The 12,057-nt window shown below is 40.9% G+C and overlaps 1 protein-coding gene across 2 annotated transcripts in view; it reads left to right on the forward strand.

Annotated features, from left to right (window-relative positions):
• Positions 1 to 7,764, forward strand: part of ASB14 (ankyrin repeat and SOCS box containing 14) — a 63,980-nt gene extending 56,216 nt beyond the window's left edge. For both annotated transcript variants that reach the window (XM_077452026.1, XM_077452025.1), the window contains exons 9-10: positions 1,036 to 1,189; positions 6,585 to 7,764. In XM_077452026.1, the coding sequence (XP_077308152.1) occupies positions 1,036 to 1,189; positions 6,585 to 6,763 (333 nt within the window). In that variant the 3' untranslated portion in view covers positions 6,764 to 7,764. The remainder of the gene's footprint in view (positions 1 to 1,035; positions 1,190 to 6,584) is intronic.
• The last annotated feature ends 4,293 nt before the right edge of the window (positions 7,765 to 12,057 follow it).

Below are 12,057 nucleotides of genomic sequence, written 5' to 3' on the forward strand. Positions count from 1 at the left end.
CTAGAACTAGTGTCCCTATTGGAAGATTTCCCTTCTATGCCCCCGTACACACGGTCGAACATTCCGACTGGATTTTTTCCGACGGATTTTGTCCGAAACTGGTGTTGCATACACACGATCGGACAGAGTTGTCGGAAAATCCGATCATTTAGGAACGTGATGACGTTTGTCCATTACGACGGGACTACGTTCAGGTTGGTAGCCAATAGCTTTGGTCTCGTAATTTGATCTGAGCATGCGTGGCACTTTGTCCAATCGGAATTCTCTACAAACGATTGAACAAAGTCCGATCAGATCATGTTGTCTGAAAATTTTATATCCAGCTCTCAAACTTTGTTGGTCGGACATTCCGACGGAAAAAGTCAGATGGAGTCCACACACGGTCGGATTATCCGACAACACGGTCTGATCGGACATTTTCCGTCGCAATGTCCGACCGTGTGTACGGGGGCTATTACTATTCTGGGGACAACTGAAAATGTGGAATTCTCTTTACTTTCACTTTCAATGATAATGGTAAATAGGACAAAATGAGAGGGTGAATCTCTTTAACGGGAACAGAGACAGCAATAAAAAACAATAGGGGTTCCAATCCCTCTCCACTCTATCCAAAACTAAAAAATATGTTTTGCCTAAAGTTATACTGATTCTTTATAACGTGAAATTATCCTTTTTTTTTTTTTTTTTTTTTTTATAAAAGCAAATATTCACTCTTTAGGGCAGTGATGGCGAACCTTGGCACCCCAGATGTTTTGGAACTACATTTCCCATGATGCTCATGCACTCTACAGTGTAGTGGAGCATCATGGGAAATGTAGTTTCAAAACATCAGAAGTGCCAAGGTTCGCCATCACTGCTTTAGGGTCTCCAAGCACTTGCCTTATTTTATATCATTAACAATAAAATTGAGTGGACATACAGTACAATCATTAGGTATAGTCCTTTTGTGTCTGTGTCTCTTGGTGGTACAGTTCCAGACAGCATATAGAAGGGGATGTAATCTGTTACTTATGCCTGACATTTTCCTTTGTCTAGTTCTGCGAGGTCATAACCCTTACTTGGCTTCGGCACCTCTCTGGTAATGTGGTCCGAGTCATGTTAGACTATGTTGACCATGTGGAGTTTTGCTGTAAATTGAAAGATACTCTTATGAAGCAGAAGCTCTGGCCTGAAATCCACTACATAACAAGTGAGTAATACCTTGAATATATCATTATAAGGTACAAGTAAAAGAGAGACCCAGTTAATCCATTTTTTTTTTTTTTATATTTCTCATGAACAGTTTTAAATCTTTTACTCATCCTCACCTGTTTGATGTCCTCCATCCAGTATATGTTTCATGTAGTTAGATATTGTATGCTTCAATTTTATTGTAATATGGCCTGGGCCGGAATGCATTGTGATATTTTTATAGATGATGGGTGAAGTATTTTATACATGCATAATTCCCCTGCCCACTTTGAGCTGTATTAAAGCGGAAGTAAACCCATCCATAAAACAGTTTAATTTCCGGCACGTGCTGGAAATGTAATGCCCCGTACACACGAGTGGATTTTCCGTCGGGAAAAAAATGGATGGTTTTTCCAATGGAATTACGCTTAAGCTTGCCTTGCATACACACGGTCGCACAAAAGTTCTCTGAACTTTTGACTGTTAGGAACGTGGTGACGATGATGTACAACACTACGACAAGCCGAGAAAATGAAGTTCAATGCTTCTGAGCATGTGTCGAATTGTTTCCAAGCATCGTAGGAATTTTGTATGTCGGAATTTGTAAAGACAATCGTAATTTCCGATCTGAACTTTTTCTAACCGAAAAATAGAAAACCTGCTCTCAATCTTTTGCTGACTGGAATTGAGACAGCGCTGCATAGGTATACAAACACACAAAAATAAAAATAAAACAAATCAAAACTAATGTCCAATATAAGTGCTCAAACAAAAGTCCAATAATATTTAAAAAAGTGATAATTTCTTCCGCTGACATGCGGGGGAGATGTAAAGCGTTTCTTTGCTTAAAACAACCTCCATATGCATAGTGCTTCCGCAACCGCATGCAATGCGCACCTTACACCTCCGCTAGGGGTCAAACACACCTTGCACTGTGCAAATCTCCCTTCAGAAAATCCTAACTTGTCCTTGGTAACCTCTGTTGGACTCTCAAGACACAAGTAATAATCTATATCTGATAAGGGTTCCTTGCACTGTGCTACTTCAGACTTGAATCCAGTGTAATCCACATTAGCTATACAGAAATGGAAAACTGCGCCAACCCTATACTAAAATAAATAACAAAGAATAGTGACAAAATATATAAGTAATTATCATTAAATGATTATAACGATAAAAAAACACCTTAAGTGCATAAAAAACACAGCAATACATAAAGTAAAAATATCATAAACAAAAGTCCAATCATGGAAAGTTCATAAGTGAGTCCGGATAAACGTTTGTGACACCACAGTGATTCAACACGATCCAAAAAGCGCATAAAGTGCCCGTCACCGTATATTCAATGCGCTTACCAGAAAGTAAACAAATTAGGGCGTTTGTATATATTCGATGGGTCCCTTCAAAAGATATCCTCCTTTTTAGTGGGTCAGCTCTCCATCTCCTAATAGTACCTTCCAGATACTAATATACTTCGTGGTCCCAATAAGGAGCTCTTCCTGACGCCCTTGTAGATATAGAAGTAGAGCTCGCGGCCCACGTTGAAGCAGATGCGCTCGCCGTTACCGGACTGGTCGTTGACGTTGACGAAGGAGACCCGCACCGGGTTGGAGCCCTGCGAGTTGAAGGGGACGCGGTTGGGGCGGCTGTACTCGGAATGAGAGAGGAGCTTGTACTGGCAGCTAATCCACATTAGCTGCCAGTAGTTTCAAAATCACATGGAAAAAACAAAGTGCCTCCAATAGTGCAGTATCCGAGGAATTAAAAATGAAACTCTCCACCCCGGCTAATATACAACTCGCACTTATTAAAAAGTTTTAAAAGCATTGATAATATATCAGAAAGGTCTCACTCAGTTGCGACAAGATTCCACCGCCAGGCTCTACCTCTACTTGTTACCACCACACACATGGCTTCATCTGGAGGAATGAACCAAGCAGCTGTGGCGGGGTCAGTTTATAGTATAGATAATGAAAAAATTTATTACTGTGTGTATATATAATCAGCTTCAGCGTTCCCAAGATGCCCACGCATGCGCAGTTGTAACACATCAAGTCGACGCTTTGTGATAAACAAAGGACTTCAATAAAATGGCCAAAAAACAGAGACATATTACCATAATGCAGAGGTAGAACCACAGTGGAAGCGATCTCTCGGCAGATATCTAACATACAGCATAAAAATACTGGAAAAATCTCACAAAAAATTGCCTACCGGGCACTTTCACCCCCTTCTTGCCCAAGCCATTTTTCAGCTTTCAACGCTGTCGCACTTTGAATGACAATTGCGCGGTTGTGCTACACTGTACCCAAACAATTTTTTTATCATTTTCTTCACACAAATAGAGATTTTTTTTGGTGGTATTTAGTCACTGCTGGGTTTTTTATTTTTTACCAAAAAAAAGACCAATAATTTTGTAAAAAATGTTTTTTTACCTTTTTTTTCTGTCAGTAAATTTTGTAACTAAGTAATGGGCACTGATAGGTGGCACTAATAGGCAGCACTGGTGGGCACTGATAGGTGGCATGGATAGGCGGGACTGATGAACACTGATGGGCATTGACAGCAGCGATGGGCAGCACTGATAGGCGGCACTGATTGCCAGCACTGACTGGCATCACTAATGGGCACTGATTGGCACTTGTGGGCAGTAATGGCCACTGATTGCTGCTACTGGTGGGCACTGATAGCTGGCATTGGTGAGCAATTGGTGTCTGATTTGTGACACTATATTGCAATATTGTAATCAGGGTACTGATTATCAGTGCCCTGATTACATTCCTAGATGTCCCCCTGCGTGGGGAAACCCGCTGTGAACGGCTCTCCTTGCCACAAACTCTGTCAGTGTAAGGCGAGGAGAGCCGATTACGGCACTTCCTTGTTTATATGTGACCGGCTGTAATTGGAGACAGCCGATCACAAGGTTAAAGAGCCGCGGTCGCACCATGTCCTAGCAACACAGCGTGGCCGCAATCGCCACGTGGCCATTCTGTGACGCCGTCATATGATTTGTGGGCAGACGCCAAGCAGTTAAATAAAAAAAAATCAATAAATTATTTGCATCAAGGTTATATAGCAATAAAAAAGAATTATACTAGAAAACATAAAATGAATTCACTATGACTCTATGCAAGTTAATATAGAATCATCCATTATAAATGCTCATGAAGAAAAATGATTAAAAATCATTTATGAAACAATTAATATCAAACTCAATATTATGTCCTGATGGGTCACTTTACACCTGTCAGGACATAATATTGAGTTTGATATTAATTGTTTCATAAATGATTTCAAATTTTTTCTAAACGTCATATTTCTTACTGTATCATTCCCTTAGTTTAGTACCTCTTAGTATTAGATTATGTTTTTAAATACCATGTCATTCCCTCATCATAGCTAATCACTACCATTATCTTCTTAGTTGAGATAAATGCCACTTCATGAGCATTTATAATGGATGACTCTATATTAACTTGCATAGAGTCATAGTGAAATAATTTTATGTTTTCTAGTATAATTCTTTTATATTGCTATATATCCTTGATGCAAATCATTTATAGATGTTTTTTATTTAATATTGCCAATTTGAGATTTCCCAGTATTTTTATGCTGTATGTTAGATATCTGGCGGGATATCGCTTCCACTATGGTTTTACCTCAGCATTATGGTAATATGTCTCTGTTTTTCGGCCATTTTATTGAAGTCCTTTGTTTACCTAGGCCAGTGATGGCGAACCTTGGCACTCCAGATGTTTTGAAACTACATTTCCCATGATGCTCATCTACACTTCAGAGTGCAGGAGCATCATGGGAAATGTAGTTCCAAAACATCTGGGGTGCCAACGTTCACCATCACTGACCTAGGCTGTGTCTGGAAGTTATCACAAAACGTCGACTTGCGGTTTTATTCCAGAAGTCTGTCATTATAGCACGCCATGCAAACACACTGTGTCCTGTCGACACGATGTGTTACAACTGCGCATGCCCGGGCATCTTGGGAACGCCGCAGCTGATTATATACACAGTAATCAATTTTTTCATTATACCATAAACTGACTCCACCATAGCCGCTTGGCTCATTCCTCCAGATGAAGCCATGTGTGAGGTGGTGAAACTAGTAGAGGTGGAGCCTGGTGGTGGAATATAGTTGCAACTGAGTGAGACCTTTCTGATGTATTATCAATGCTTTTAAAACTTTTTAATAAATGTGAGTTGTATATTAGCTGGGGTGGAGAGGTTCATATTTAATCCCTCGGATACTGCACTATTGGAGACACTTTCTATTTTTTCCATGTGATTTTGAAACTACCGGCAGCTAATGTGGATTACACTGGATTCAAGTCTGAAGTAGCGCAGTGGAAGGAACCCTTATCAGATATAAATCATTACTTGTGTCTTGAGAGTCCAACAGAGGTTACCAAGGATCAGTGAGGATTTTCTGAAGGGAGAGTTGCTCAGAGTGCAAGGTGTGTTTGACCCTTGCGGGGTCTTGTAAGGAGGTGAGCGAGCATTGCATGTGGTGGTGGGAGGTTGTGTGAAGCAAAGAAACCCTTCACATCTCCCCGCATGTCAGCAGAAGAAATGATCGCTTTATTTAATATTATTGGACTTTTGTTTGAGCACTTATATTGCACATTAATTTTGATTTGTTTTATTTTTTATTTTTGTATGTTTGTTTATATACCTATGCAGTGCTGTCTCAATTACACTTTACAAACCATCCAATGGCAGTTGTAGATTAAACCGAGGCAAAGATAGCAGCTTCCTTGCCTGAAAAAGATAGGGGGGTTTACGCACACTTTAACCAATGGGGCCCAGCAGGGCTCAAAGCTTATACCATTTTCTCTTCCACTATGACTGTACCCCTTTAGAACAAAGCTAAATACATAAAGATGTGGTTTGATGAGTTTGGCGCACCTACTCAGCACGGACCTCAACTCTACACAACACCTATGGGATATACTGAAATGCAGATGGCAAACCAGGACAATATTGTCCATCATTAGTGCCTCACCTCACAACGTTCCGTTCTTTTGGTCGAATGGGCACCAATTCCCACAGACATTCCAAAACCTTGCGGAAAGTCTTCCCAGAGGAATGGAGACTGTTACAGCCACAAAGGAAGGGAGGAACTTTATTTTAATGCCCATGGTTTTTTGGAATTGGAAGACCCACAACCTTATAGGTATGATGGTCAGATGTACTTCTTGGCCTTAAAGTGTGTTTCCTCGTGTCCACAGTATAATTGGTGGAATTGTACATAATGAGGAAGCATTTGCATGAAGGTTGCTGACAACATACTGACAGCTTCATTGTATGACACAGAAAATTATTAGAATATGTGATCATTTTATGACCATTATATCAGAATATTTGAAGACTTTTCAAGCATTATGTGGTGTTTTTTCCAGCAAATCCACGCTCACTAAAACATCTGTGCCGCTTGAAGATTAGGAAATGCATGGGGCGACTTCACCTGCGCTGTCCAGTTTTTATGTCATTCCTTCCTCTACCAAATCCCTTGAAGGACTACATCTTGTACAAAGAATATGACCTGTTTGGACAAGGGAACTTTTCACGGAACTGGTAAAGAGCCACTAATCATGATGGGAAAAAAAAATTGTAGACTTCTCTGACTTTGCAAGAAAGCCTTTGGAAGAGCAAAAAGCAGCAAATGTAAAGATGGAAGATCTACTCCCTTTGTAAGTTGGCACAAGGACATATTTGCTATGTGTGACTAAGGTCCCTTTCACACTGGGGCGGTTTTCAGGTGCTACAGCGCTAAAAATAGCGTCTGTGTAGCGCCTGAAAAAAATGGCCCCTTTCATTCCAGTGTGAAAGCCTGAGGGCTTTCACACTGGAGCAGTGCGCTAGCAGGACGGTAAAAAAAGTCCTGCTAGCTGCATCTCTGGAGCGGTGAAGGAGCGGTGTATTCACCGCTCTTACCCATTGAAATCAATGGGACAGCGTGGCTATACCGCCGGCAAAGTGCTGCTGCAGTGGCGTTTTGCGGTCGGTTTTAACCCTTTTCCGGCCGCTAGCGGGGGGTTAAAACCACCCCGCTAGTGCCCGCACACCGCAGCTAAAACAACGGTAAAGCACTGCTAAAAATAGCGGCGCTTTACCGCCGATGGCCGCCCCACCCCAGTGTGAAAGGGGCCTAATGGATATTGGCATAATTCAGCAGCCTTTTGGAGCATCAGCCTATAGCAGGCCAAATGGGTTTTATTGTTTCTTCTTCTATTATAGAAACAGGCTATTCTTAAATGTACTTTCATCAATATGAATTGCTTTGCAGATGGTCCTTCTTCACTGGCTAGAGACATGGTAGGTTACCTGGTAATAATAATGTGTCAGTATTTATAAGTTATAAAATGTCAATGAGGTTTTGGTTGGAAATGTGTTCCAGGTTTTGGAAATTGCTGAGAAAAATTATGTGGCATGAGCTATTAACAGTAAGAGGGTTTAACCACTTGACCACTGGGCACTTAAACACCCTTAATAACCAGACCAATTTTCAGCTTTCGGTGCTCTCACATTTTGAATGACAATTACTCAGTCATGCAACACTGGACCTATATGAAATTTTTGTCCTTTTTTCACACAAATGGAGCTTTCTTTTGGTGGTATTTAATCACTGCTGGGTTTTTTATTTTTTGTGCTATAAAAGAAAAAATACAGAAAATTCTGTAAAAAAAATGAATTTTTCTTTGTTTCTGTTATAAAATTTAGCAGATTAGTAATTTTTTCTTCATAAATTTTGGCCAAAATATATACTACTACATATCTTTGGTAAAAATAAGTACAAATTGGTGGATATTATTTGGTCTTTGTGAAAGTTATAGAGTCCACAAGCTATGGTGCCAATATTTGAAAATTGATCACACCTGAAGTACTGACGGCCTATTTGAATTCTTGAGACCCTAACATGCCAGAAAAGTACAAATACCCCCCAAATGACCCCTTTTTGGAAAGAAGACATTCCAAGGTATTTAGTAAGAGGCATGATGAGTTTTTTGAAGTTGTCATTTTTTCCCACAATTCTTTGCAAAATCAAGATTTTTTTTACTTTTTTTTTTTTTTTTTTTTTTACAAAATTGTCATATTATCGGTTTATTTCTCACACAGCATATGTATACCACAAATTACACCCCAAAACACATTCTGCTATTACTCCCGAGTACGGCGATACCACATGTGTGAGACTTTTACACAGTGTGGCCACATACAGAGGCCCAACATGCAGGGAGCGCCATCAGGTGTTCTGGAGCACCCAGGACAATTCTGACATTTCTCTCCTACATGTAAAAATCATCATTTATTTGCTAGAAAATTACATAGAATCCCAAAACATTGTATATGTTTTTTTAGCAAACACCCTGGAGAATACAATGGTGGTCGTTGCAACTTTTTATCTCGCACGGTATTTGTGCAGCAATTTTTCAAATGCTTTTTTTTGGAAAAAAAACTGTTTTGTGCTTAAAAAAAAAAAACACAGTAAAGTTAGCCCAATTTTTGCATAATGTGAAAGATGAAGTTACACTGAGTAAATCAATACCTAACATGTCACTCTTCAAAATTGCACAGGCTCGTGGAATGGCGCCAAACGTCGCTACTTAAAAATCCCCATAGGCGACAATTTAATTTTTTTTTACTGGTTATATGTTTTGAGTTACAGAGGAGGTCTAGGGCTAGAATTATTGCTCTCGCTCTAACATTCGCAGCGATACCTCACATGTGTGGTTTGAACACCGTTTTCATATGTGGGCGGGACTTACGTATGCGTTCGCTTCTGCATGCGAGTACATGGGGACAGGGGCGCTTTAAAAAAAAAAAATATGTTATTGTTCATTTTACTTTATTTTAGTTTGACATTTTTTTCCCCAAAAATTAATTTTTTGATCACTTTTATTCCTATTACAAGGAATGTAAACATCCCCTGTAATAGGAATATGGCATGACAGGTCCTCTTTACAGTGAGATATGGGGTCAATAAGACCCCACATCTCACCTCTAAGCTGGGAAGCCTGAAAAAAAAAAAAAAAAGATTCTGGATTTGATCGTATTGGCGAGTCGGTAGAAGCACCGGAGGGCGGCGGGAGGGGGGGGGGGGGGTGTCTATGGCTGGATATTGCAGGGTATCACCGACTATGGCTGGGTATGGCTGGGTATCTCAGAGTATTGCGTTGCAGAGCATTGCAGGATATTGGAGGGTGTTGCAGAGCATTGCAGAGTGTTGCACAGTATTGGCGGGTGTTGCAGAGCATTGCAGAGTGTTGCACAGTATTGGCGGGTGTTGCAGAGCATTGCAGGGTATTGGCGGGTGTTGCAGAGTGTTGCAGGGTGTTGCAGGGTATTGGCATGGAATTGAGGGGTTAATTTTTGGTGAGCAGCGATGTGGGCACTGCAGATGCAGCCCACATCGCTGCTGACACCGATCTCTTCCCCCTCCGCTGTTCCGATCGGTACAGAGAGGGGGAGGGAGGAACCGGCGTCATAACATGACGCCGGTTTGTTTACAAGTGATCACTCCGTCATGTGCGGCCGTTTACCGTGATCCGTGATGCGCCGGGTCCACGGATGCTCTCGAGTGCGCGTCACAGGGGGCGCGCGAGAGCGGAATTCTGGGAGGACGTCATATGACAGCCTCCCAGAGTTAAGAAACCGCCCTGTAGCCGTCATTCGGCTATAGGGCGGTTATTAAGTGGTTAATGCATGTACTTGGAGCCCATGTATAGGGATTGATACTCACCCAACCTTTTACCCATTTGCCTCAGGCTCTAGCTAAAAGGATTGTTCACAAGATGCCTCCCCACTCCTAAGATTATGCTTACGTCAATCAGAAGCACAGATCCTCATCTTCCTTTAAGGTATGATGAAAGAATTATGCACACATTCATAGGATGTCTCTGGCATACAGGATAAATAGAATTGTGTTGGTGGAATAAACTCAGAGGTCTCCTTAATCATGTCAATGGATAAGGTAATGGTGAATGCCATTTGCTCTTCATCCCCCAGCTTCCTCAAAGCCAGGCAGTGACCATTGCAATTGATGTCCATAAAATGGCTGTAGGCAGGCTAGTCTTCAACAAATTAGGTAGAACTTGCAGATAAATGTTCTGAATGCAGTTTGATTTTGATTAGCTAATCTTAAACTGTTTAACATGGAGGAACCCATGGAATACCCTTTTGGTCTCAGGGAACCCCTGCTAATAATTATGGTATCTACAGCTCATGGTACATTAACCTGAGCTCTAGGATGAATGCTTTTTACATCTGTGGAAAGTGGGAAGAATCCCCCCCCCAATCATTGGTTTCAGAGATCATTATCTTCAAGGCAGAATTTGCCCTTTGATCAAATAACTCCTACAGAACCCTGAATGAGAAAGGCTGTTTTGTATAATGGTAAGATCTGATCAATCCTCAGGCATGTTATATATATATGGGGGCAGATAAGTGGGAGAGTTTTTTCTTTTAAAGCAGAACAAAAAAGGAAAGTTGGTGTGGCTTGTATATGATGGGGTGTGGCTTGAAACAAAGGTAAACAGATTATCTGTTTCTTCACAAAAATTGTTGAGTGATTTTGGTGGACAAGGATAGATGTTAGTGTCTGTTGCCACAAAGAGCTTTACGTCGCAAAATGTTGCTGATGTGTTACTATGGCAAAGTTCCATGGTACCAGGCAAGAAGGAATGTAGAATAATGATCACATTCTATTTAAGGACGCAAAGCCCACAGCCAACATGAGTAAAGAGGCTAGAAGAAGCACCTACAGTGTCTCACAAAAGTGAGTACACCCCTCACGTTTTTGAAATTTTTAAATGATATCTTTTCATGTGACAACACTGAAGAAATTACACTTTGCTGCAATGTAAAGTAGTGAGTGTACAGCTTGTATAACAGTGTAAATTTGCTGTCCCCTCAAAATAACTCAACAGCCATTAATGTCTAAACCGCGGGCAACAAAAGTGACTACACCCCTAAGTGAAAATGTCCAAATTGGGGCCCAATTAGCCATTTTCCCTTCCTGTGTCATGTGACTCGTTAGTGTTACAAGGTCTTAGGTGTGAATGGGGAGCAGGTGTTTTAACCACTTGCCGAATGCGGATATATGTTCTCACTTTGAGGACAGATATCATTGTTATGGCAGCAGCTAGCTGCCATAACCCTGATGTTCCCGTGTTCAACTGATGGTCGGCTATAAGATAAAAGTGTTCTCTGTGGCGCTCCAGTGCCCTCCACCGCTTACCGGGGCCATCGACAGCGGCGGAGGCGATCCGGTCCTCTCGGTGGCTGTGCATGGAGACAAGTGAGGGGAAGATGGTCCCCACCCACCCGTCAAAATGTCACTTCTGCCCATAGCTCTTAAAGGGCCATTTTTTTAAATGACAATTTTTTTTTTTTAATTGCATGCTTTTTTGTCATCCTGTCATGCTTTTTTTTCTACTACAAGGGATATTTACATTCTTTGTAATAGGAATAAAAGTGACACAATTTTTTTTTTTTTTAAACGGTGTAAAAATAAAAGGTAAAACACATTTTTAAACGCACCCCGTCCCGCCAAGCTTGCGTGCAGAAGCGAACACATACCTGAGTAGCGCTCGCATATGAAACCACACATGTGAGGTATTGCCGTGATCAGTAGAGTGAGAGCAATAATTCTAGCCCTAGACCTCCCCTGTAACTCAAAACATGCAACCTGTAGAATTTTTTTAAACGTCATCTATGGAGATTTTTAAGGAGAAAAGTTTGTCGCCATTCCACGAGTGGGCGCAATTTTGAAGTGTGACATGGCGGGTATCAATTTACTTGGCGTAACATTATCTTTCACAATATAAAAAAAAATATATTCTTTAATTCAAAAAAGTTAATTTTTTTCCAAAA

The sequence above is a fragment of the Lithobates pipiens genome, unplaced genomic scaffold, assembly GCF_037356315.1.
Source record: "Lithobates pipiens isolate NorthernLeopardFrog02 unplaced genomic scaffold, aLitPip1_a1.2 Scaffold_23, whole genome shotgun sequence".
Lineage (NCBI taxonomy): Eukaryota > Metazoa > Chordata > Amphibia > Anura > Ranidae > Lithobates > Lithobates pipiens.